We start from the raw sequence: 27,214 nt of genomic DNA on the forward strand, positions 1-27,214 counted from the left end.
CATGGAACCATCAGGGGCAATACAGAGTAGGTAAAACACTCAGCTCTACTAATCTGAATTTGGACGGGGTCTGGTAAGCTCATGCTATTTCTGATACTGCAGCTGCAATTGCACATTCTGTTCCTATAACTTTGTCGAAAGGCTTTCCCTGCAGCCATTTATAAGCCATGTGCCACTTGTCCAGCCCAATCTCTTTAGATGGTTTAAAACAGGAGTGTCAAACTCCATCACAGAAGAGGCCCAAACCTGAAATACTGTACCATCTTAGGTGGGTACCACACCCATCTGGGGTGGGTGGGTCTCTGGTGGGCACCCTAAAAATATCAGATGTAATACCTGGATGTGGTCCCTCACCAATGTGCTCCTCTGGATGGGAAGGCAGCATGCTGTCATCTGCAGTAAAAGAAAGGTGGCAATGGAGAACGCCAGCCTATGTTGTATACACTATTGCATAAATCTGCTCACAACAAACCAGAAGTTACATATGCATTGTAGGATACCCAGGCCACTGGATTGAGTTGGAGTGGAGGGACTGGCAGCTCCAAACAGCTAATAGCTGTCTCACTTAAAAGAATATTTGATCACAGCTTTCGGCAGTATGGCAAAGATTCCATGCTTTTAAAGGATACCCGAGGTGACATGTGACACGATGAGATAGACATGTGTATGTAGAGTGCCTAGTACACAAATAACTATGCTGTGTTCCTTTTTTTCTTTCTCTGCCTGAAAGAGTTAAACATCAGGTATGTAAGTGGCAGTTCCTGTCTGTGTCAGGATTGAGTCAGGCTCCAGTGTGACCCTCACTGATAATAATATGTAGAAGCTTTCCAGAGGCGCCAATAGAATAAAAGTCACTTAAACGAGCTTAAAACCGATGGCGCAGTGGGGGAACTATACCTACCATCCATGCGGACAAAGCAAACAAAGGAAGGACTGTGGCATCAACAGTCAAACAACAATTTATTTATACTCCACAGTAAAAATAGGCAACGCGTTTCACGGGCTCAATCCCGCTTCATCAGGCCAATCAAAAAGGAGCATACAGCTTATCAGCATCAAAACCACACTGAGCGCCTCTGTCTCACTGATAAGAAATTACAACCCTAAAACACTTTCCTAGCGGAAAATGGCTTCTGAGAGCAGGAAAGAGATAAAAGGTCAATAGTTCATAGATTTTAGCTCTGACATACTTTGACTATTGAGCAAAAACAATAAAACAGTAAAAACTTGAAAAGTAGATTTAAATATAAAATAAAACAGTGGAATATCTTAAAAAGTCATTTTTAGGAGAAGGAAAATAGATACAATTGTTTATTTCATTCATTTATTTTCACCTCGGGTGTCCTTTAAATGGGCAGCACGGTGGCGTAGTGGTTAGCTCTCTCGCCTTGCAGCACTGGGTCCCGGTTTAAATCCCAGCCAGGGCACTATCTATTGTATGTTCTCCCTGTGTCTGTGTGGGTTTCCTGTGGGCACTCTGGTTTCCTCTCACATCCCAAAAACATACAGATAAGTTAATTGGCATTCCCAGACTTTATGGCATCCCTGACAATATATTTTCCAACGTAAGAGTCCAATTCACTTCCTGGCTCCAGCAAGAACTGTGCAATAAACTTCAAATTCATCTGCAGCACAGTGAGGTAGTGGATAGCACTCTAGCCTGTGTAGCACTGGGTCCCCAGCCAGAGCACTATCTGCACGGAGTTTGTATGTACTCCTAATGTCTGTGTTGGTTTCCTCCGGTCACTAGTTTCCTTCCACATTCAAAAAACATACATATAAGTTAACTAGCTTTCCCCTAAATTGGACCTAGACTACAATGAATATATGACTATGGTAGGGATTAGACTGTGAGCTCCTCTGAGGGATAGTTAGTGACATGAATATTTATTCAGTAAAGCACTGCGGAAGATGTTGGCACTATATAAATAATAATAAATCTTTTACTTCGCCAGACCAATAAGTAAACAGAAAAGTCTAATCAAGCACCGTAACAGTATTTAAAGTGTACCTGAGATGGTACACTGGCCCTTATTTATACCTACTTGGGGCTTCCTCCAGCCCCATAAGCACCGTGGGCTCCCTTGCTGTCCTCTTTGGCCCCTCGATTCTCGGTAATCCGGTCAGGCGCGGAATTCTGAGCATGCAAAGCTCAGTTACGTGCGTGCCCCTGCCGTGCTCCCGTCCACTGAAGCATTCTGCGCAGTACTGCTGCACAGGTGGCACCCGAGGATCAAGCCGCGCTCATGGGGCTGGAAGAAGCCCCAGGTAAGTATACATAAGGGCCAGTCTCAGGTTCACTTTAAGATGTTTCTACTTGGCCACACAAGCTAACTGGGCAAAAAAAGTAAACACTTATCTGTGTATGTTGCCATTCTGCTAAGACGTTTCTGCAAAATAAAATTATTTTGTTCATTAGTGAATTTGTTTCATTAGAAATGAGAGGCAGCCTTACTTTCTATTCACCGAAAGATGCCAGTCTTTGTGATTCACCACTGCTTACCTTAGCCCATGTTAACTTCAGGTCAAACAATGCCTGGTGTGATGTAACCAACAAGTGCAGGAAATCCATATTTTTTTAATTACAATACAAGTTTTCAACTCCATCACTTGTTTGTACTGCATATTTAGCTGATGGCAATGTTTCTTGCCTGTGGTCTTCACCCGTCACAAAAGTGTACGTGGTAAGCAAATCTTATGTGCAGGTGTCTAATCAATGCGACAAAACGTCTGAGATTAAATCAATGCTTGTCTGCTTAGCAAAGGTAAAACTTCGAATAAAGGCTAGGAAAATAAGCAATACAAAATCTTCAACCGTGGATGCTTTGCAAACCAATAAGAGCTTTTGCTTTACGTTTGATTGTATATACAGTATAAGTTTGAATACAGCACAGTGCAATTTGGAAGGACGTCTGTTACAATGCATTCCTTTGAGGGTCATGTCTACATAAAATGACCAATATGGTCAAACCATCGTGCTCTAAAGAACAGATCAGCTGCTGTGTCACTCATTTTTTTTACTTGCTTAGAGCCAGAGTAATATCTAGAAATCATGGGGCCCCATAGCAAAAAAAGGTAATTTTGTTCCCCAGGTAACTACCAGTATAGGGAGCTAGTTATACCCTCCCCAGTATTAGGTAGCTGCAGTATAAGTAGAGGTACCCGCAGCATGGGTTGTCAGATGGACCACTACAGGTAACCAGATTAGCCCCCCAATATAGGTAGCCAGATTAGCCCCTCAGTATAGGTAGCCAGATGAGCTCCCAGTATAAGAATCCAGATAGCCCAGGCGCCCCCCCATATAGGTGGCCAAATTAGCTCCCACCCCCCTTCCCAAGTATAGGTAGATATAAAAGCCTCCAAGTATAGGCAGACCACAAGTGTAGATAGCCAGATGAGATGCTCCACGTATATGTAGCCAGCTTAGCCCACAAGTTTAGGCAGCCCCTCAAAGTATATGTAGCCTCTAAAAATATAGTTAGCCAGATTAGCCCCCCAAGTATAGGTAGCACCTAAAAGTATAGGTTGCCCGATTAGCCCCCTCTTCCCAAGTATAAGTAGCCCCCAAGTATCGGTAGCCAGATTAGCCCTGCAAGTACAGGTAGCTAGACTAGCCCCCCAAACTGTAGGTAGCCAGATTAGCCCCCCCCCCCCCCCCCCCCAATCGCTGGCCAAGACCACTATAGTGATCCCAAAATGTTGCTTACAGCCATACTGTAATAATCAAAGGAGGCAGGAGCTACAACCCAACGTATGAGTTCACAAAGAGCCAGCCCTCTATTAACCGCTTGAGGACCACAGGCTTACACCTCCTTAGTGACCAGGCCATTTTTCACGATTCAGCACACTGCAGCTTTAACAGTGTGCTGCACACCCATACAATTAGCACACAAATGAATCTGCCCTCATTTTCTTGCCACCAACAGAGCTTTCTGTTGGTGGCATCTGAATGCTTCTGCCATTTTTTTAATTAATATTATTGCTTTATTTTTTTCATTTTACTTCCTCCCTGTTCACTCCATCCAATCACATGGATCGCCTCTCATAGGTATCAGCCTATGAGAGCGATCTGTTTCCCTGCCTATCTAGGGGACAGCCAAGTGACAGGGCTGTCCCCCATACAGCGCTGCACTAGGCTGCAGGGCTGTCCAAGTCATTTTCGCCTTTGTTTTTTGTTTTCAGCCTGCCAGCCACAATCGCATCTCCATAGCTCAGTGGGGATGCGTGTGCGATCCCCGCTAATCTCCGCCCCCAGGACTTGACGCCGATTAGCATTAGGCGGTCCTGGGAAGCCACCTTCCCAACGTCTATCGGCGTTAGGCAGTCGGGAAGGGGTTAACGTTAACCCGGAGCAGCCCGGAAAAACAAAAAAATACTTACCTAGGTAGATGGAAGCCTCTAGTCAAAAATATCCAACAAGAGCTTGTCAAATATGTTCTTGTGGCCACAAGCTCTTGTTGGATATGTCCAGAGGGTCCATACTGCACGAGTTTGACCGCACCTACGCAGTAAGCCAAGCTACTGCAAAGGCATGGCTCACGCAGGAGCAGTATGGTCACATGTATTCATGAAGAAGAGCATAGTGGCAAACTTTCAGAGGGTCCTGGACAGTTGCAATGGTCTTAAGGAGGACTTGAGTAGGCTTTGGAGGATCCCGAGTCTTTTCTTTTCTTAGGTAAGTATCCAGGGCTGTGGAGTCGGTACAAAAATCTTCCGACTCCAACGTTTCTGAAACCACGACTCCGACTCCGGGTACCCAAAATTGCTTAGACTCCTACTCCGACTCCGTAGTCTAATACTTAACAGGGCTATGGATTTTGTACAAAAAATCATGCGACTCCGACTCCTCAGTTTCTGAAACCACGACTCCAACTCCGACTCCGGGTGCCCAAAATTGCCCCGACTCCGACTCCACAGCCCTGTAATTATCTAACTTTTTTCTTTGATGCCTCTGGTTTGTTTTAAAGTGTGATGAAACAGGAAATTGGAAACTAGGTACAAAAGTATTAGTGTAACATAGTTCACTCCCACAACTTTTTGTTATATATTTATACATTTATCTGTATCCCTGCATACTGGAAGGAGCAGAGCAAAAGGAAGCTCTATTCTGGTTATAACCTTACTCCTCGCTGGCTCCACCCCTATAGTGACTTGTTGCCGTGGCAACAGCTGACACATAATTTGGGAATGAACCTGAATTGCGCAGCTGCCACTGGCTCAAACACGCTGACATCACAGTGACTGGCATCATGTTTGGACCAGTGGCAGCTGCACAATTTTGACATTCTTCACTTGGGGTGTACTCACTTATGTTGCAGGTGGTTGAGACATTAAAAAAGTCATCCGGCAATCTATCCAACCACCCCGATCAACTTACCTGGGGCTTCCTCCAGCCCCTTGCAGCTGACATGTCCCACGCCACAGCTCCACTTTCAGCCACCAGCCCAGGCCCCCGCAGGTGCAGAGGCCGACCTCGAGGTCATCCTCTAATGCGCCTGCGCGAGTGCCGCTGTCAATCATGTCCACGTTGTCTGGACTATACTGCACCTGCGCACTACAGTCCGGACAACGTGGAATTGATTGACAGCGGCACTCGCACAGGCGCAGTAGAGTACGGCCTGGTGAGACACCGTCGGTAACCCCGGGCCGTTGGCTGAGAGTGGAGCTGCGGCGTGAGACATGTCAGCTGCAAGGGGCTGGAGGAAGCCCCAGGTAAGTAGACCGGGGGGTATGATAAAGGAGCCTGATGACTCCTTTAATGGCTGTGTTTTATTTTGATGTCATGGCATATTTACACTCTTACACAAGCTGTACACTGTTACACACTGACTAATTTACATTGTATCAAAGTGTCATATCTTCAGAGTTTTCCCATGAAAAGATAATAAAATATATATAAGAAAAAAGGCAGCAGCAAAGCAGTGTCATTGCTCATTTTCTTAAAAAAGGTGTAATCTGCAGACAAGTACGGGGCATATGGAGACTGACATTGACTTTAAAAATGTTGTTTTCCTGGGTGTCATTCTATTCTTCTGGTATTAGTAGTATAAGTTATGCACCTTTCATAAGCAAGCAGCCAGTATTGTTGGTGTTCTAAATCAGAACAATGTTCCGAATTCACCTGAATACTACACATCAGCGCCATTCAAACCTAAACATGCAGAGAGGGTGAGAGGGCGTTCACTTACATACGCTTCACAGCGCCATTTACTTGACTCTGATACTTTCTCCTTTCGGCTTTGGAAGGAGGAAGTAAGTAATTCTCCCTGACTCTGTCCATAGGTTCAGTGCTGAATGGTGCTGAATTGTGGTGTTTGGGTAAATTATGAACAATGTTCTGAATTGGAACATCAACACTAGCAGCCAGTGGAGTCAGAACACTTTATCGGCATACTTGCTCTCAGTCAGTGACTCAGAATGCATTACAAGGCTTGGGAGTCAGCACAAAAACCTGGAAAGATTTTCTTGTAACGAAAGTCCAATGGCACCTTCCATATTTCTTTCACTTCAGATTGATTCATGTATAATCTTTTTTTTTAAGGAAACATTAACTGAAAATGAACGTATGAGATAATTCATTGCATGTGTGGTTCTTATGGTTAATAGAACTATCTAGGAGTCTCAATTGTCAATTTAAGAGCTGTATTGATAAGACTGAATTCTAAACAGCAGCTACAGTCAAGTCCATAAATATTGGGACATCAACATAATTCTAACATATTTGGCTCTATACACAACCACAATGGATTTGAAATGAAACGAGCATAACGTGCTTTAACTGCAGACTGTCAGCTTTAATTTGAGGGAATTTACATCCAAATAAGGTGAATGGTGTAGGAATTACAACAGTTTGCATATGTGCCTCCCACTTGTTAAGGGAGCACGAGTAATAGGACAATTGGCTTCTCAACTGTCCTATGGCCAGGTGTGTTATTTCCTCATTATCACAATTACAATGAGCAGATAAAAGATCCAGAGTTAATTTCAAGTGTGCTATTTGCATTTGGAATCTGTTCCTCTCAACTCTCAAGATGAGATCCAAAGAGGTGTCACCATCAGTGAAGCAAGCCATCATTCGGCCGAAAGAACAAAACAAACCAATTGTGGTTGTGTACAGAGCTAAAAATGTTAGAATTGTGTCAATGTCCCAATATTTATGGACCTGACTGTATCCAAGTGTGATGTAAAACCTGCTTCATTCAGCTGCAAAACAAAAGACATAATAGTCTTGAACTTTCCAACCATACTCTTTTATTGGCAGTATTTCATCAGCTAAATAGTTCTGTTTTGGTTTACTTTTTAGGAGAATTGCTGCTTTTACATTGCCTCATTTGCACAGATCATAGGTGTCAAACTCAAGTCCTGTAGGCCAAATCTGTCCCATCTCGCCATTTGATGTGACCCGCAAGAGCTTCAAATGTGCATGATTGTCTCTAATTACGGTATGTTTAAGACTATAAGCCACTTTTTCTCACCCAAAAGTGGGAACAAAAGTCACTGCATCTTACAGTCCGACTTACAAACTCCTGGCCACGCCACAATGATGGGGATTCCCTGCACTGTCCTTTGTCCCGTGTCCTCCTTCCCTCCAGTGCTCCCTCTGTGCAGAATACTTAGCAGCAGACGCCAAGCATGTGTCTCACCTGATTCGTGGGTGGCTGAGGAGATCAGCAGCACCTCCTCTCCCTCACTGTTCCCATAGTGCCGGTTGCGTGTAATGATGCAATCAGGAAAAGCCGGCATTAGAGCAACAGTGAGGGAGAGGAAACGCAGCTGATCGCCACAGGCACCTACAGATCAGGTGAGACACGCTCAACTTCCGCTAATTACTCTGCACGGAGGGAGCAATGGAGGAGAGGAAAACACAAAGGACAAAGGAGGACACAGTGGAAGACACGAGTGAGACAATAGAGGACACAAAGGGGCACGAAGCAGGACACAAGGGAGAGAAAACAGGACACAGGGGGGCACAAATGGGAAAGGAGGAGGACATGAGGGGGACAAAAGAGGACACAAAGGGGGACATAACAAGGACAATAGAGGACATCAGGGGCACTAAGGAGCATGGAGGAGGACCAGTGGGGGGACAATAAAGGGCACAGAAGGCTACCAGTCTATTTGAATAGACATCAGGTGAAACATAAGGGGAGGGGACTGCGAGCACCCAGGGAAACGCAAGGGTAGGAAGTCCGCTAGACCATCAGTGAAACGTAAGGAGAAGGCCTGCCCCCTCTTACTGATTGGCTAGATGCCTTGATGGGAGTTACAACTCCACAGCCCTCTCACTGACTGGCCCCTATGGCAACCAGTGCTAGTGATTTGCAGCCACCACAGGCTGGGACCTCCACCTTATACTCCGATTGGTTGGATGCCTTGCCTTGATGTGTGTTACACCTCTGTCCCCTTAAATTTCACAGGTGGTCTAGTGCTCTCCCCCATGTCTCCCTGGTGGCCTAGTGCTCCCCCTCCATTTTCCTGGTAGTCTAATGCCCACCCCCCACCTTACATTTCCCTGTAAGTTTAGCGGTCTCCCTCCACTTACATTTCCCTGGTGGTCTAGTGGTCTTCCTTCTCTCACATATCTCTGGTGGTCCTCACCTTATGTTTTCCTGGTGGTCTACGAGTCCCACTCCCCTTCCCTGGGTGTCTAGTGGGCTCCCTGCTTTTATGTTTCCCTGGTGGTCTAGTGGTTCTCCTCCCATTTTCTTGATAGTGTAGTGGCCCCCCTTATGTTTACTTGTTGGTCTAATGGTTCCCCTATCTTAAAATATCCTAGAGGTCTAGTGTTCCCCCTTCCCATCTCTGGGGGTCTAGTGGATCTCCTGTCTTTGCATTTCCCTGGAGGCCTAGTGGTCTCCATCCACTTAGGTTTCATGTGGTTCCCCTTACATTTCACTGGTAAACTATCGGACTTCCTACCCTTATGTTTCCCTGGGAGCTAGTGGTTCCTCCTCTCCTTATGTTTCCCTGGTGGTCCTCCTTCTCTTACATTTTCATGGTCATCTAGTGATACCTCTCGCTTATTTCCTTGTTGGTCTAGTGGTACCCTGCATTGTATGTTTCCATGGAGGTCTAGTGGGCTCCCCTGCTAGTTTCCCTAGGAGTCTAGTTCACCCCCCTCCCCTTACATTTCCCTGACAGCCTGGTCCCCACTCTGCTTACATTTCATTTCTCTTGTGGTCTAGTGGTCGCCCTCCTCATAGATTTCCCTGGTGGTCTAGTAGACCCCTTTCCTTTAAGTTTTGCTCATGGTCTTATGGTCCCTCTACACTTGCATTTTCCTAGTGGTGTATTGGTCCCTCTCCCCTTACATTTCTTTGGTGGTCTAATGGTCCCTCTCCCCTTAGGTGTCCCTGGAGGACTAATTGTACCCTCACCTTAACATTTCATTGGAGGTCTTGTGGTCCCCCTCACCTTACATTTCCCTGGAGGTCTTGTGGTCCCCCTCCCCTTACGATTCCCCAGAGTTCCCCTTTCCCTTACATTTCCCTGTGGTTTAGTAGTTCCCGTAAGCTTCCCTGGTGGTCTAGTGGTCCCCCTCCCCTTATGTTTCTCTGGTGGTCCTTCTCACCTAATGTTTCACTGATGGTCCACCTTCTTTTTCATTTCGCTGGTGGTCCCCCTCGCCGTTTTCCCCTGGTGGTCTAGTGGTCCCCTCTCCTTACATTTTCCTGGTGATGTAGTCGTCCACCTCCCCTTATGTTTGCCTGGTGTCTAGTATCCCCCACCCCTTATGTTTCCGTAATGGTCTAGAGGTCCCCCTCCTCCCCTTACGTTTCCCTGGTGGTCTAGTGGTCAGCCCTCCACTTACGTTTCCCTGGTGGTCTAGTGGAGCCCTCCACTTATGTTTCCCTGGTAGTCCCCCTCCCCATTCGTTTCCCTGAAGGTCCCTATCTCTCATATGCCGAGATCGGCAGCAGGAGACATAACTGGTAAGAATCTCCCTATACCATCAACGAGCAGCGCTCCTATGCAAACACTCCATCTAGCCTCGTACTGTCTGCTGCATGTCCCGGCTTGATGACGTCATTAACCAGAGACCAGGTGCTGGTACTTGTGGCTGTACGAATCTGGCTGCAGTGCTGATCGCAGCCAAGCGGGGGTCGCCGGTGAAACGGACGGAGGGTAAGATCCTGTTTACCTCTGCATTGCTTCCGGCTGCCGAGCGGCGAGCGCTGCATGGGGACGAACGGGAGGGGGGAGAAAAGGAGGGACATCGGACTACACACAAGCTTTTATTTTATTTTTTTTACAAATACATATAAAGAGTGCCATTGTGTTGCTAACCTGTATTGTACAGAAGGTGAGAAATGTTAATATAGTAAGTAAAGTTTCCTTGTTTGAGAACCTGGTAATTGTTACAGTGCTAAAGTAAACGCGAGACGAGGGATAGCAGGATTTATACCTACCTGGGGCTTCTTCCAGCCCATATAGTCCATCAGCTCACTTGAGACTAGGGATAAGATAGTTTATACTTACCTTGGGATTCTTCCAGCTCCTATAGTCCATCAGCTCACTTGAGACTAGGGATAAGATGATTTATACTTACCTTGGGATTCTTCCAGCTCCTATAGTTCATCAGCTCTTTTGGTATCCATCAGGTTCCATCTGCTCTGCCACTGACAACTTCAGTGGTGGATGCCTCCTCAATTGCGCTCACGTTGTGGGGAACATTCTGTGACTGTGCTGGTGCAAAATGCTCTCAGCCATGTGTAGGGTTGCCACCTTTTGATGGAGAAAATACTGGCTATGGGGTGTGGCCTGGAGGGTGTGGCCTAAAAGTGGGAGGGGTTTGTTACGACCCTTTTTAAAAAAAATAGCACAAGTAAAATTTAAAATTATAAAAATAAACACAAATGCTGAAATGTTAAAGTTTAAAGAACACCAGTATGGTTAAAAATTGCCCCGGGGAAGCCTATAAATCCTAATGAGGCTTCCTCCATCCTCCTCAGCCAGACCGATACTGTGCTGGGACCCCCGTTGTCGCTGCGCGCAGTAGCAGCTTTCCACTTGGGCTCTGTGAAAGTAGTCGAGCCTGATCAGGTCTGCTGTACCAGAGCAGTGCTTTTCAGCGCTGCTAAATTTGGGCGCAGCCGGCGCCACCATCGACTATAATGTCAATCACATCTACAGCGGTGCTCAGTGAGTAACGTCTGCGCCGTCAGAAGACGTAGCCGAGGTTGCTTAAAAAAACACAATAATTCAGCCTCCAGCAATCGCTGGAAGCTAAATTATATCATTCCCCCACTATCCATGGCGGCTTGGAGGGGGAATAGTAATTAACATGGCCCGGACTTGTGCAGAAGCAGGATCAGCCATATACCGGCTGTGTCCTGCACCCAAGTCCACCGGCACCAATTTCAAATGTATGCCTGCTGTACTGTGCAGGTGCCTGCAAAGTAGGTCAGACCCAATCAGGCTCGGCTATTTCTGTTATGTGCCAACAAGGAGATCTTGGGGGGGTCTTTAATATCCAGAAGCTTATTCTATTCCCTCCCGAGGAAAGTTCTCCCTAGGGGCACTTTTTTTACTAAGGTACACTTTAAAGGTGTCCATTAATGATATATTTCCACGACTGATAGATCATTTCCAATCAATGTGGTAATCGATCTGATGCAATTGGCCCTGCCCTATTAATGACTGAATAACTGGTAGCTAAGTTGATCAGATTATCAGAATCAAACTGGTTTTCGGATCAATCCTATCGAATTGGCTAACGGGAATTTGTCCATTAATGGGCATGACCAATTGTTTCTGCCTGATTACCATGGAAACGATCAGCCGCAGAATTGCATCATTAATGGGCACCTTAAGAGTCTGGAAGGGAGGGCAGGGGCTGATGGAGGGTTGGGGGAGACAGGGTGGGGGGAGGGGGGGGGCAAAAGAGGAGGAGCAAGAGAGAGGGAGGAAGAGAGAGAGGGGTAGGGGGGTAGAGAGAAGGAGGGGGGGGTTAGAGAGATAGAGAAGAGAAAGGGGGGGGAGACACACACACACACACACACACACACACACACACACACACACACACACACACACACACACACACACACACACACACACACACACACACACACACACACACACACACACACACACACACACACACGCGTACTCTGCTACCTGCTTCGTTGTCTTTACACAGTAGCACTTCAGCTGTGACAAGTCATTTGGGGGACCTCTCTCATCTCTTGACGCTGCTGTCTGGGGGGCTGGGCTGGCTCATTGGTTGCTGTTTGTCACTGCACACACCACAAGAGTCAGATTCAAGAGGCAGAGTCAGACCAGTCCTTTTCCTACACATTGCAGCTCACACAGACAGCAGCACATTAATTACGTGCTGGCTCTGCTGAAGACGTTTCTCTGCCTTCTCAGCGGAACTCTTCCGTTCCTCTGTGTATTTCTCTCCCTCCACACACAGTGTACTGTGAGGCTTTGCCTGAGCTGAGCAGCTAACTCCTATAATCATGCCAGGAGGACAATTCAGAAGAGTCGACTCACGCAGGGTCGGACTGGGTCCCTTGGGGCCCACCAGAGAAATTTCAATTTAGGGCCCATCTGGGCCCACCCAGCCCATGACTCGGAGGCATAGCACACATACCCAACCTTAAAGAGACTCAGAGAGGAAGGAAAGTACAGCTCTGATATTTACCCGGGGCTTCCTCCCACTCCATAAACACGTCTAAGTCCCACCCCGTCCTCCTGTGGTCTGCCGTTCAGCTGCGGTGAACTCCGTTACCAGCCTCAGTCGATGCCAGTCAGGGTCTACTGCGCATGCGCAGACCTCCCGCGCATGAACAGTAGACCCGGACTGACGTCACTGTGCCTGTTACCAGGGCTCACTGTGGCTGAATGGCAGACTGCAGGACGACGGGGTGGGACTTAGACGTGTTTATGGGGCGGGAGGATTAACAATTACTTGTTAATTCTGGTACAGACGAATGACGATTGTAGACAACAAGGACTTGGACTTGATCCATCTGGCGATAGCTTGGGGCAAATTACTTTACAGACACATTATCCTGTAGGCTAGTGTTGCGTTCAGTTGCTTGGAGGGAAGCTGGGGGACAATGAGTGGTGCATAATGGATTGGCACATAGTGGGCTGGGTGAGTAGGAGAACAATGGCATTGTCCTTGCCTTCAGACAATATAAACTGTAGTATGAATCTTTTACTGATGCATCAGGGCCGATGGACAAACACTAGATTCTACACATAGGTGGCCCCAGTTGGCTGACTCTGTTGAGAACTATCTAGCATGTGTATAAAGCCTTCAGTTCTCTGTGAGCATATGGCCTTTGTCTCATTGTGTATCTGAAAATATTATGGATTTCTAAATCTGATCACTGAATTCTTTCTCTATTATATATTCAATTTTACAGCTGGTTTCCACAATGCCTCTTGTGCTATTATGTGGTTTTCCATGCAGTGGGAAAAGTCAAAGAGCATTACAACTGAAAGAGCATCTGGAGCAGAGTGGGCGAAAAGTTTGCATAGTTGGAGACCATTCTCTTGGAGTTGATAAGAATTCTGTGTATGCAGGTAGGAATACTTGTTTTTCATGACAGCGTATAAACTATAATAATAAAACACAGTTGATTTCTCATGTCAAAACTTTTATAAACTTTTGAATCGACTGAATAAAACCAGTGAAAAACATGTTCCTCACAGCTGTCCCCCAGAGAGTGCTTTCCTTTGACCCCTTTAAGCCAGCTCATACATTTTACACTCCACTTTTAGAGACGTGGCTCTGAGGAAGCACAGAGACTATTGACTATAATTGGCCTCAATAAGTTTGCAGTGAAAGAGTTAATATAATTAATTTTAAATCTGTGTACCGTGACCATCATTTCTTTATCAGATATTGCATATACAGTACTCTGCGGTTTTTGAGAACCGAAGCCTACTGTTTTCAATTACTTTTTCACAAAAATGGTTGTGTAAAGATAGAGAAAGGTATGTGAGAAAACCTTTTCCTCAGTGACAACTCCAACAGGCACTGCTCACAGGCCCCTGAATTATGGTCCTATCGGTGACATCGAAGCGTTACAATCATTGTTGTTTGTGTTATGTAGTTGTTGCTTTTCTGACTGCAGCTTCATTTTGGATATACGACTTTCATTGTTTGCACTGCCTCCTGCTTTATGCATACACTGGGAATGAGAACGTGGCTGTCAGGTAATGTTATTTGACACTGTCGACCACTCCCTCCTCCTCCACTCCCTGCAGCTAATGGGCATTCAGGACCTAGCCTTAGCCTGGATCTCCTCCTACCTCTCCAACCGCTCCTTCACAACATTTTTCAATGGCTCCTCATCCGCTCCTACACCCCTCTCAGTTGGTGTTCCTCAAGGTTCCGTCCTAGGACCACTCCTGTTCTCACTCTATACTGCCTCAATTGGTAAAATCATCTCCTCCATGGGTTTCAATTATCACCTGTATGCCGACGACACCCAGATATATCTCCACACCCCAGATCTCTCCTCCTCTACCATGGACAAAGTCTCTGCCTGCCTCACATCCATTTCCACCTGGATGGCTGCCAGGTACCTGAAGCTTAACCCTCTGGCAGATAATCCCGACACTGTATCGGGGTGAAAAAAGATGCCCATTTAGATAATCCCGATACAGTGTCGGGGTAAAAAAAAAAAGTTTCCCAGCACTTTACCATGGGTTGCCCTGGTACAGGGTGCACAGTCCCCTTTCTCCGGACGGTCCCCAGTGTCTCTGATGCCTTCTGGTCAGGACGAGCCTTCAGATCCCGCCCTCCGATCCCGTCCTCTGGTCCCCTCCGGTTCGCATCTCTTTCCGCATCTCTTTCCGCGTCCCTCCACCCTCTTGTGCCCTCCGATCCTCTCCTCTGGGCCTTCCGATCACGTCCTCTGGGCCACCGATCCCGTCCTCTGGGCCACCGATCCCGTCCTCTGGTCCCCTCCGGTCCCTCCTCCTTTCGCGTCTCCTTCCTCCTCTCCTTTAGCCACACGCAATGACGTCGCACGTGAAGTCGACGCTAGGGGGCGCGGCGGTAAATTTGAATTTGTATTGGATTGAATACACATGTATCCAATCCAATACTCAGTAAAAAATAACAAGTTTGAAACAGTATAAATAAAATGACACATAGGAAAAAAAAAACACCATTTGCTGTTTGGATTTTGCTGGTGACACTTGCACTGATATTTCTGCTGATTTTTCTGGTTTTGACCCTTGCTTGGACTATCGACTATTCTATCGACTGCCGCCTGGATTTGACCCTTGCTTTTTGATAACGACAACACTTTGATTGCCGCCTGGATTTGACCCTTGCTTTTGGATAACGACGACGCTTTGATTGCCACCTGGATTGACCCTTGCTCCGAATAACGACTACGTTTTTTCTGCCGCCTGCCCTGTAATGGCTTCCAGCTCCCGTAGACGCCTCTCCCCGCGAACCCTGATGCAGGAGTTTGATGACAGCGAGGATGAGCAGCTGTTATTCTCAGACTCAAGTGACAGCTATGTGGCGAACATGTCATCATCTGACTCAGAGTCTGACAGCGATGACTTCACCGAAGAGGTTGAGAGCATCCGCACATGGATCGCTAAAGACCCTACCCAGAATAATCCTGCCCCCCCCGCGATTCCCATTTACAGGCGAACCCGGCCAAAAAGTTCCCTGTGATCCTAACCCCCTGGCCTATTTGAAACTTTTTTTGGACGAGGCCATAATCCAAATTATAGTGGAGGAGACCAACCGCTATGCGGAACAGCAGCCTGGTCCATTCAGGAGGTTTGCTAGGGGAAAAAGGTGGGAACCAGTCACCCAGGATGATATATGGCTATTCCTGGCCATCCTCATCCTCCAAGGGGTTGTGGGGAAACCCCGCCAGACATCATATTGGAGCACCAACCGACTGATTGCTACACCTTTTTTTGCGACTGTCATGTCAGAAAACAGATTTAGCCTCATCATGAAAAACCTGCATTTCATGAATAATGAGACCTTTGATGAGGCCACCCATCCTGCCCCCAAACTGTGGAAGATCTACGACCTATTTCAAATGGTCATACGCAAATTTCAGTCCGTGTATGTTCCAGAAAGAGACGTTAGCGTAGATGAAAGCCTAATGGCGTATAAGGGGAGACTTGCCTGGAAACAGTATATCTCTTCCAAGCGTGCCAGATTTGGGATAAAATCGTTTGTATTGTGCGAATCTAATTCCGGATATATTTGGAATGCCATTATATACACTGGTAAAGGCACACAATTTGACCCCAGCTACAGCCAGTTTGGCCTTGCATCTGCCTCTGTCCTCTCCCTCATTTCACCGCTTCTTGGTCAGGGATATTGCCTGACCACAGATAATTACTACACCTCCCCTGAACTATATGAACACCTCATCAGACACAAGACTGATTCATATGGCACTGTCCGGGCTAACCGTCGCAATCTGCCATCAGCCTTTTTAGCTCAGAAGCTGAAGCCAGGGGAAATCACAGCATGGCAGAAGGGTAAACTGATGGCCCTCCGCTGGAAGGACAAAAAAGATGTTTCCGTTTTGTCAACAGTCCATAACACTGACACTGCTGCAGCCAAGAATCGTGCTGGGAAGACAATCCAGAAACCCCAGGTCATTCTGGATTATAATCAGACAATGGGTGGGGTGGACCGTGCTGACCAGTGCATAACATTCTACCCCGTTGTGCGCAAACAGCAGCGCAAATATTACAAAAAAATCTTTAGACATCTGGTGGAGCAGTGTCTTTGGAATTCTTATGTCCTCTACAAGAAACAAAATGACAGGCCTCTTCCTCACTTTGACTACATTTTGAAGGTTTGTGAGGAAATATGCTTACAACATCAGCAACCACAATCTGAGGCGAATAGACCAGGACGTCGTGCCTCCTATGTCGTAAATCCAGTGCGACTAACAGGACGTCATTTTGTAGAGCATGTGCCACCCACTGAGCGCAAAGCAACACCTACCCGCATGTGCGTGGTGTGCTGCTCTAAGAGGGGGCCGAATGGAAAAAAGGTGCGCAAGGAGACGCGCTTTTACTGCCCTGAATGTGATGTAGGACTTTGTGCTGTCCCTTGCTTTAAAATATTTCATACTCAGGAAGTGTATTGATGTTTCAATACTTTTTGTGCTGCAACTGCTGCTTGATCTGAATTAAGATGTTTTGTTTACGTATTGTTACTATTAAATGTTTTTTTTTGCCATGATTTTCATGTTTTATTATTTTATTATGCTTAGGATAAGCACTAGAACCTTGTTTGCTAATGATTTGGTAAGTTACAGGCCTGAAATATTAAAAAAAAAATTCATTGGAAAATTCCATAGACTTTTTTGGACAGAAATTAAGGGAGAATTGAAACGCCCAGGAGGTTAATTTGGACAAGACTGAGCTTCTAATATTCCCACCCCGCACAGCTGCACCCCTCCCAGATCTGCACGTCACTATTGAAAATACTACTATCCACCCTACCTCCCAAGCCCGCTGTCTAGGCGTTACGTTGGACTCTGAACTTTCCTTTACAGCCCACATCCAAGGTATTGTCAGATCCTGCAACTTCCACCTCCGCAACATCTCCAAGATCCGCTCCTACCTGTCACTTGACACCACTAAACTCCTTATCCATGCCCTTGTCATCTCCCGCCTAGACTACTGCAATTCTCTTTTATCTGGCCTCCCCTCTAACCGTACTGACCCACTTAAATTGGTAATGAATGCGGCAGCCAGACTGATACATTCTTCTCACCGCAGTGCCTCTACAACTCCGCTCTGTAAAGCACTACACTGGCTCCCCATCAGCTTTAGGATCAATTTCAAAATCCTGTGCTTGGCCTACAAATCAGTGCACAAGACCTGCCCGACCTACATCTCTGATCTGGTCCACAGGCACATACCAGCCCGCCCCCTCCGATCCTCCAATGACCTGCGCCTAGTCGCACCACGCATAACTCAGTCACACGCACGATTGCAGGACTTCACCAGGGCTGCCCCTACACTTTGGAACTCTCTCCCACCAGCCGTCAGACTCGCCCCCACCTTTAATACCTTCAAACAAGCTCTCAAGACTCACCTCTTCACGCTCGCATACCCCCCTACACCAGTATCATAATATGTTCTGTTAGACCCCCTCTCAAAAGACGCACCTATTGTCTCCACCCCACCCTTTAGATTGTAAGCCTCTGGCAGGGCCCTCCTCCCTAATGTATCCATCTTGATTATGCAATCTTACTCACAACCACCCTTCTTGTAGACTCGAACAGTCTCTATCTTGACCTATGACACTGTATTGTTATCAAATCATTTGCATGATCTTGTTTTGTTGTGAGTTTCCGTATGTTCTACCTGTATGTTAACCCATTTATCTATTGTGCAGCGCTGCGTAATATGTTGGCGCTTTATAAATACAATAAATAATAATAATAATAATAATAATTTGTTCAGAGGGCTGGCTGGCTGTGATGCTGCAAAGGGCTCACACTTGACAGATAATTTTACATCTCAAAAGGCCAGAGGATCATGTCTGAAAATAAATCATTTTGCAAAGAAAGAGATTTGCAGTGCTTGTAGATTTTTTTTTTTTTCTTTTTCCTTTCTTGGCAATATAAAGATTTTAGAAATCATTGTTCAACTATGCTGATAAACCACCTCGAGTACTGTAGCTGTCTTGTTTCAACTGTCTTTCTACTAATTCAAGTAACACTAGGTGAAAGCAGTTCATAGAAAAAAAAGCTTTACTAAGGTGATAGATGTATTGATGCTGGCAGTATTTATTAAATTGGACTCAATTAAGTATTCTTCAGACAGCAGGAAAGCTCTGAGGGGATTTAACCCTTCTCCACTTTGTGAAAAAAAAAGTATTCATTATTATTAGTACTGTATTGTGTATTTACATAACGCTGACATCTTCAGCAGCACTTTTACACAGTGTACATAGTTATGTCACTTACTGTAGCACTTCATGATTTACAAAGCACACACCATTGACAAGGCCAAGTCTAAGCAGTTTTTGTGACGAGCATGCACTGCATGAGTACAAGGGAAAAATGGCATAGTGTTAGCTCTCCTTGCTACAGGTCTGAGGTCTCTTACAGCTATTGTGCGAATCCAGTCCTGTGATACTGAAGCTCAGAGGCGCCTAAAGCCATAGGCAGTCCAGGCAATAGCTTGGAGGGCAATGATGGGAAAAGGCACAGTAAATTACTGTCAGCCCAGGGAAAAAAATTTCCCTGTCCTGGAAGAACGTGTTAAAGGTCTGCAGAGAAAAAGCTTTCTGCTTTCTTAACAATTGTTCTAATGACTGCATCTATTGAGCCACTGATAAAGAATCATTCAGATCTTGTATTTATAGACTTTCCCTAAGCAGAAGGTTATTTATTTTATTTATTTATTGTATTTATAAAGCGCCAACATATTACGCAGCACTGGACAATACATAGGGATACATACAATATTTAGGGATGACATACAGCAAAATGACAATACCTGAATACAAGAAAGACCAGATCATGCAGCACAGTATGAGTACAAGGTAATGCTTAGTCAGTCACTGGAGGGGAGCATGGAGATTAGGCAAGTTAGGTTCACTCAGATGCCTAGCCTAGATGGTCCTTTGGGTTCACAGTAATGGAGGTGCATGATCAGGTTGGACACAAAAGGAGGAGGACCCTGCCCAAAGGCTTACAATCTAAAGGGAGAGGTAGGGACACGAGAGGTAGGAGACCAGAGTTCAGCTGTAGGTTTAGAGCACTTGTGAGGGGTAGTAGGCCAGAGTGAAAAGGTGAGTTTTGAGGGCTTTCTTGAAGATGTTGGAGGGGGCTGCCCTAATGGGTGGAGGTAGGGAGTTCCATAGTGTTGGAGCAGCTCTTGAGAAGTCCTGGAGGCGTGTATGGGACTGGGTGATGCAGGGGGGGCGGTTAGGCGGAGTTCATTGGAAGAGCGGAGTGAGCGGCTAGGTGTGTACCTCTGAGTAAGATCGGAAATGTAGGTTGGACAGGTTTTGTGGACAGATTTGTAGGTCAGACACAGTATCTTGAATATGATTCTGGACCGGATCGGAAGTCAGTGGAGGGATTCAAGGAGGGGATCCGTCATGGTGGAGCGATGGGAGCAGTGGATAATTCTGGCTGCCGCATTCATGATGGACTGCAGTGGGGCTGTTCGGGTCATAGGGAGACCAGACAGCAGGGCATTGCAGTAGTCAAGGCGGGAAATTATGAGGGCATGGATGAGGAGTTTGGTGGTGGCAGAGGTCAGGAAAGGGCGAATCTTACAGATGTTACGAAGGTGGAAGTTGCAGGACTTTGTGAGGTTTTGGATCTGGGGAGTGAAGAGAGTGCGGAGTCCAGGGTGACACCCAGACAGCGGGCTTGAGAGGTAGGGTGAATGGTAGGTTTTGTTTATAGCTTTCATCAGCACCTCTCCTCCCCTTCCAGAGGCTTTCATATCACAGAGCTGATTAGAAAAAAAAAATTTATTTTCTGTTCCTGAGAGACTGACAACTAATGGCGCATACACACTTTTTCAAACTACGGGTCCATCAGAACCTCCCGCGTGGCGGTCGTTCCGATGACTGTTTTTGACTGATCCACTCAGCGGATCAGTCGAAAACAGTCTTGTCAGTCTGCCGACAGCTTATACTCACGAGGAACTGTGCATGCCTCCCGCGGGGCGATCGTTCTGACGGACCCGTAGTTTGAAAAAGTACAGCGTGTGTACTCACCTTAAAGAGACTCTGTAACAACATTTTCTGCCTTATTTCTTCTATCCTATGAGTTCCTATACCTGTTCTAATGTTCTCTGGATTACTGCAGCCGTTTCTAGTTGCACATACATCACTTCCTGGTTAGCGGCCATGTTTTTTGTTTGTAAACACTGCCTAAAACTGGCAATTAAAAGCCAAGATTGCGGCGGGGAGCGGCGGAAACGACAAAGAGGAATCCAAATCACAGTGACTTAATTGGTATGTTTTTTATTTGACAAATCGGACAGTACAGATTCTCTTTAAGGGTATGAGAGAAAAGCTTTCTATTCTCTGCACAATTATTCTAATGGCTGTGTCTGCTCAGCCACTGATAAGAAATCATGCAAAGTTTTGTAGGGTTACAGACTACCCAGCAAGCTCATGGTGAACCAGAATACAAATGTAAGAATTATTTTAAAATGTTTTCCACCAGAACTCCTTTGAAGAGCTTTAATTTCTCTTTCTGAGTTGTATTTGGTATATAGTAATGTTCATAAAAGTGTGCTGTGTCACCTCCTCTGGTAATTTAAACTTCTGTTCTGTTGTAGATTCCAGAAAGGAAAAAGACCTACGTGGAGCTTTAAGAGCTGAAGTCGAAAGGTTACAAAATCCACCATACCAAATGTTAACACAGATTTTACTAGTGAGCTGACTTATGAAAATGGGCACAAAGTCAATAAATCTTCATACATCTTTTTATTTCCACGAGGAATGTTACTGTTTATTTGTCAGTGCTTCTGAGTGCAATCTACACTGATAGAGAGCTGTGCAGTCAGGACAATTATAGTGTGCTGTTTACAGATTGAAGAGGATAGTACATCATTATACAAGGTGGCTTCTGCCAATAGTAGCTGACTATGATGGGGGGTGAAGGGGAGCACAATGCCCAATTAACCATATAAGAAATAAGCTGTTTGGAGGCAGTTTTTTTCATTGAATGTTAAGCCAAGCTCTAATTAGATATTAGTAAAATTGTTACCTTAAAGTATTTTTCAATTTACATTTCCATGTGCTTACTATCATGTTACCATCAATGTATTAAGTACTGTTTATAGATAAGAAGCTAAGGCGGTAAATAGTAATCTATATTTGAATATTTACGACTGTTGAGCTAATATACTGGCGAGTGGCTACACAGAGGTCATTTCAGTTTTCCCAATTTGCTAAGGTTCTCAAGGGTAGAAGATCAGTGGGGATCAAAAGGTATTCTGGAAGCTGTAGGTGCATGGCCATGGCCTCAAATGTATAACTGATAATTATTTTTTTTTTACTACCCTTGTTATGATCCCATGTGGCCCATTCACAAGTTGGGAACTAGAATTGTGCCTAGCTATCTACTGCACCCAGAGTTAGTGGAAGAGCAGCCTCCATTTGGTTGCCTGTTTTATACAGCCAGAAGGAAGTCAAGTGTACCTTACATGCAAATCTACACCTAATGTTTATCTACTGTAGTAAATGCCCAGTTTTTGTACAGTAGGACTGCAATTACGGAGGTGGCTGTGGCTTTCTGTATTTGTAGACATGTATCTGATAGTGATTAAAAAATACAGAATATGGTGGCAGACACTCCTTTTTGTGTACAGAGTTGACCTCCTATAACAGCAAAAAGACTTGAGCATCACCATAAAAGGAAAGATTGCAAACTGAATTGAATTTTGGTCACTCCTAAATAAGATGTATATGACAGCATTATTTTATGACATTTTAAATAGATCTAATCTGCAATATAACATCGCAATAAATAAATAAATAACCATTCAAATAGTTTGATTATAAAACAATGTAAAAATTAGCAAAAAAAATAAATGATTGTGCCCCGGCATGCATGAACCTCAAGCAATATGTGCAACTAACAAGGGTAAATTAATTTTCTAGATCAAAAATTTCCAAAGTGTTCAGACATAATTGTATGTGAATATATATCACTTGTTGTACTTTGCGTCACTGGCTCCAGGACCTCACGCATTGATACTTCCCCACCCCCAATTGAACTGTAAAGAACCTTCCATAGTCCTATCAGATCTGTAATGTCCGTCAATTTCAAAATTACGATTGGGCAGCATGTTGGGGCAACACTTTCATAGTATATGGATCATACACATTATAGATTTTTGTTACCCTTCTGTTGGTGTCCTGTCATGTGTACGAACGTCTTCTACAGACAGAAGAGTCACTACCATAGTACTACTACTATACGTAGTCTGTGGCAGACCGCTTAAATCGTGTCTTCACTCTTTCTGTTGTCACGTGTGTACAACTCTCACCAACTCAAATTGTCGCTGCCATAAATATGCTGTTGTCTCTTGTCTGTTTATCATTGCCTAACAACAACAACAGACAAATGTATGCCGTGTGTATCGGCTTTTAAGATGGCCAGAGGTGATGAAATTAAAAAGTTTGACTTTCTGTTTTTTTATTAAAATCGATCATTTGTACAGCAAAGTCGATTTTATGATCAAAAAATTTAAAGGTGCAGGATTAATTGTGAATTTCTTGATTTATAATCTAGTTGTAACGATCGGTGGGCGCAGAAAGTATCTGATTACCGGTGATCTGCAGTATCACCGGAAATACAGATATATACCAGATTATAAGTGAACTGCAGTCTCACCGATAATCCGATATACAAACTAACCTCTGATCACCCGAGTAGAGTGTAGTGTTTGGTGTAACTGTAACACTAAGAGGACAAGGCCTCAATGCAGTAAGGAGTACTGCACAGATTCCTTCCGCAGACCTGAGCTCTCCAAGACGGGAGGAGTCAGACTGACAGTAGGAAGGGATATCTGAAAGTGACCCTCAGGAGGAAGGATCGCTAACAGAGCGAGGAACCGCCTCTAACGGTAAGGTCGGTTCTCGAGGTCGGACAAGCCAGGTCGTACACACACGGACAGATAAAGTACAGGATCAGGAGGCAAAGGCAGAGTCAAAGTACAGGCAGGGTTCAGCAACGGGGTATCAGAAATATCGGGGTACAAAATCAGGAGGCAGAGGCAGAGTCAAGGAACGAGCCGGGGTTCGGCAACAGAGTATCAGAAATATCGAGGTGCAAGATCAGAGTTCAGGAGGATAGTCAAGGCAGGCAAACGTCATAACAGATAATCACAATCAAACTAGTACTTTAGCTATCAACAGAATCTAGCTTAGTGTAGGATTACAGCTCCAGCTGGTCCCGGCACACTAACGGATCTGACTACGGATCTGGGTGCTCCCACATATGTGAACGCAACGCCAGACAAGGAGCAAGTGAACAACCAGCAGTATATATACTCTAGGACCTTTCCAGGACCTCCCTAATTGCTGGTCCAATGGGAGCAGTGGAATTTGTCAGCTGACCCAGCTGGTCAGCCGACACCCTTCTAACTGCTATTTAAACTCTGCCTCTGTGCTCGCGCGCGTGTAAGTCTGAATCTTGGTGGACTATCAGTCCCAGCCACACCAGTACTGTTTTGCAATGTATCTAATGCGGGGGTCGCCTCTGATGTGGATTCCGCCGTTACCAATGCGGATTCCGCCGCACTGCCCATGCGGCGTTTTTTCCGCGTTGTGACGCCATGCTGGACGCGGAAACAGCCGCCTCACCTCGAGAGACGGCGGCTTTTCCGCGTTTCCTCACAGTACCCCCCTCCCGAGGAGTGGACTCCGGACAACTCCCACCAGGCTTCTCGGGATGTACAGCATGAAATTCCTTCACTAACTCGTCCGCATGCATGCGGTTCCTAGGTACCCATTGCCTCTCCTCAATCCCGTACCCCTTCCAATGTACGAGGTACTGTACCGAGTTCTGTACAGTACGTGAATCTATGATCTTCTCCACTTCGTACTCGGGTTGGGCATCCACCAACACGGGAGGAGGAGGAGTAGGACCCACCTGGACTGCTGGTTTAAGAAGGGACACGTGGAAGGACCTCACCCCCCGCATGCTGGTGGGAAGGTCAATGGAATAAGTAACATTATTAATCTTCTTGGTCACGGAAAATGGGCCCACAAACCTGGGACCCAGTTTGGCAGATGGCTGCTTCAGGGTCAAGTGACGTGTGGACACCCAGACTAGATCCCCTGGCCGAAACTTCCATTCCACGGACCGTCTCTTATCTGCTTGACCCTTCTGACTCTGGAACGCCTTCTGTAAATTCCCCTTAACAATTCCCCAATTGTCCCTGAGTGATCTCTGCCAATCTTCCAGTGCTGGAAATGGAGACGAGACAACTGGAAAAGGGGAAAATTTGGGTGACCTCCCTGTTACAATCTGAAATGGGGAAAACCCAGACGAGGAATTCTTTAAATTATTTTGAGCGAATTCCGCGAAGGGCAAAAATTTCACCCAGTCACTCTGCGCCTCAGCAACGTAGCATCTCAGAAATTGCTCCAGGGATTGGTTAATGCGTTCTGTCTGCCCATTGGTCTGTGGGTGGTAGCCTGACGAGAAAGACAATTTCATGCCCATTTGGTGGCAAAATGCCCTCCAGAATCCAGACACAAACTGGACTCCCCTATCAGACACGATGTCTTCCGGAATGCCATGCAGCCGGAAGATGTGAATGATAAACAATTCAGCCAGTTCTTGAGCCGAGGGGAGTCCTTTCAGGGGCACAAAATGGGCCATTTTGCTAAACCGATCGACTACCACCCAAATGACCGACATGCCTTCAGACCTGGGCAATTCCCCCACAAAATCCATGGACAAGTGGGTCCATGGCTCACTCGGGGTGGGCAAAGGCTGCAACCTTCCTACAGGTGCCAGCCGGGAGGGCTTACTCTGGGCGCACACCGCACACTCCCTAACATACTCCTTGCAATCTGTTGCCAAGGAAGGCCACCAAGCACACCTGGCAATCAGATCCTGCGTTCTGGCAGCTCCAGGATGACCAGCATTCTTATGGGCGTGAAAGAGTTGCAGAACCTGTAACCGGAATGGTAATGGTATGAACAAGACCCCTTCGGGTTTCCCTTCAGGAACCTCCTGCTGAAAGGGACCCAAGATCTCTGTCCACTCTTCCCAAGACTCCGTGGCGGCTAACACCAGTTTCTGCGGAATGATGGATTCAGGAGTGGGAGGCTGTGCTGTCTCAGGTTCGAAACACCTGGAGAGGGCATCTGCCTTGATGTTTTTGCTACCTGGAGTGTATGTGATTATAAACCTGAATCTCGTAAAAAACAAGGACCACCGGGCCTGACGGGGACTAAGCCTCTTAGCCCCCTCGATGTACTCCAAGTTCTTGTGGTCGGTGTAAACAGTGATCGTGTGCTCTGCCCCCTCCAACCAGTGGCGCCACTCCTCAAATGCCAATTTAATGGCCAGGAGCTCTCTGTTGCCTATATCGTAGTTTCTCTCCGCCGGAGAGAACCTACGGGAAAAGTACGCACAGGGGTGTAGTCTTCCCTGTAACCCTGATCGCTGAGACAGCACAGCCCCTACCCCGACCTCCGAGGCATCGACCTCAACAATGAACGGATAAGCGGTGTCGACATGTCTCAGGATTGGTGCGGAACAAAACAATTTTTTCAGACTAGAAAATGCATTCTGAGCCTCCGGAGACCAGTGGGTAGTATCTGCCCCCTTTTTTGTGAGACTGGTAAGGGGTGCAATGATCGTGGAGTACCCTTTTATAAACCTCCTATAATAATTTGCAAAACCCAGGAATCTCTGGAGGGCTTTCAGGCCCACAGGTTGCGGCCATTCTAGGACAGCTGTGACTTTAGCAGGGTCCATTGACAGACCTGAGGTAGAAATCACATACCCCAGAAACGTGACGGATGTCACCTCAAAAATACACTTTTCTAACTTGGCGTAGAGTCTATTCTGTCTTAATTTGTTTAGGACCAATTTCACATGGACCCTGTGTTCGGGGAGGTTATTGGAATAAATTAATATATCATCGAGGTATACCAGTACGAATTTACCCAATACCTCCCGGAATACCTCATTGATTAGTTCCTGGAAGACGGCGGGCGCATTGCACAACCCGAAGGGCATCACTAAGTATTCGTAATGCCCGTCGGGTGTGTTAAAGGCCGTCTTCCATTCATCGCCCCTTCTAATGCGGATTAGGTTGTATGCCCCCCTCACATCTAACTTAGAAAAGATCTTTGCAGTAGTGACCTGCGTGAATAAGTCGTCTATCAATGGTAACGGATAGCGATTCTTCACCGTGATTTTATTGAGACCTCGGTAGTCGATACAAGGTCGAAGACCCCCGTCTTTTTTCTTAACGAAAAAGAAACCGGCCCCAGCAGGTGACCGAGAGGGCCGAATAAACCCCTTGGCCAGGTTGTCACGAATGTACTCCTGCATGGCCAACTTCTCGGGACCGGACAAGTTATACAGGTGACCCCTAGGGGGCATACAACCAGCACGGAGATCAATGGGGCAATTGAACGGGCGATGAGGAGGTAATTGATCAGCAGACTTGGGACAAAAGACATCAGAAAAATCGGAATACACCTCGGGAACACCCTCCACGTACACCTTGGTCTGAC

At 46.1% G+C, this 27,214-nt stretch overlaps 1 protein-coding gene across 2 annotated transcripts in view; it reads left to right on the plus strand.

Moving 5' to 3' along the window:
• The first annotated feature begins 10,020 nt into the window (after positions 1-10,020).
• The window catches only part of LOC137563414 (protein KTI12 homolog), a 53,853-nt gene continuing 36,659 nt past the window's right edge, over positions 10,021-27,214 (plus strand). The window contains exons 1-3 of one of the 2 annotated variants that reach the window (XM_068275828.1): positions 10,021-10,125; positions 13,380-13,539; positions 21,283-21,334. In XM_068275828.1, coding sequence (XP_068131929.1) covers positions 13,392-13,539; positions 21,283-21,334 — 200 coding nt within the window. In that variant the 5' untranslated portion in view covers positions 10,021-10,125; positions 13,380-13,391. Of the gene's footprint in view, positions 10,126-10,202; positions 10,304-13,379; positions 13,540-21,282; positions 21,335-27,214 lie in introns of those variants that run through there. The other variant, XM_068275829.1, reaches the window with a different exon arrangement.

The sequence above is a fragment of the Hyperolius riggenbachi genome, chromosome 3 (genome assembly GCF_040937935.1).
Source record: "Hyperolius riggenbachi isolate aHypRig1 chromosome 3, aHypRig1.pri, whole genome shotgun sequence".
NCBI classification, from domain to species: Eukaryota; Metazoa; Chordata; class Amphibia; order Anura; family Hyperoliidae; genus Hyperolius; species Hyperolius riggenbachi.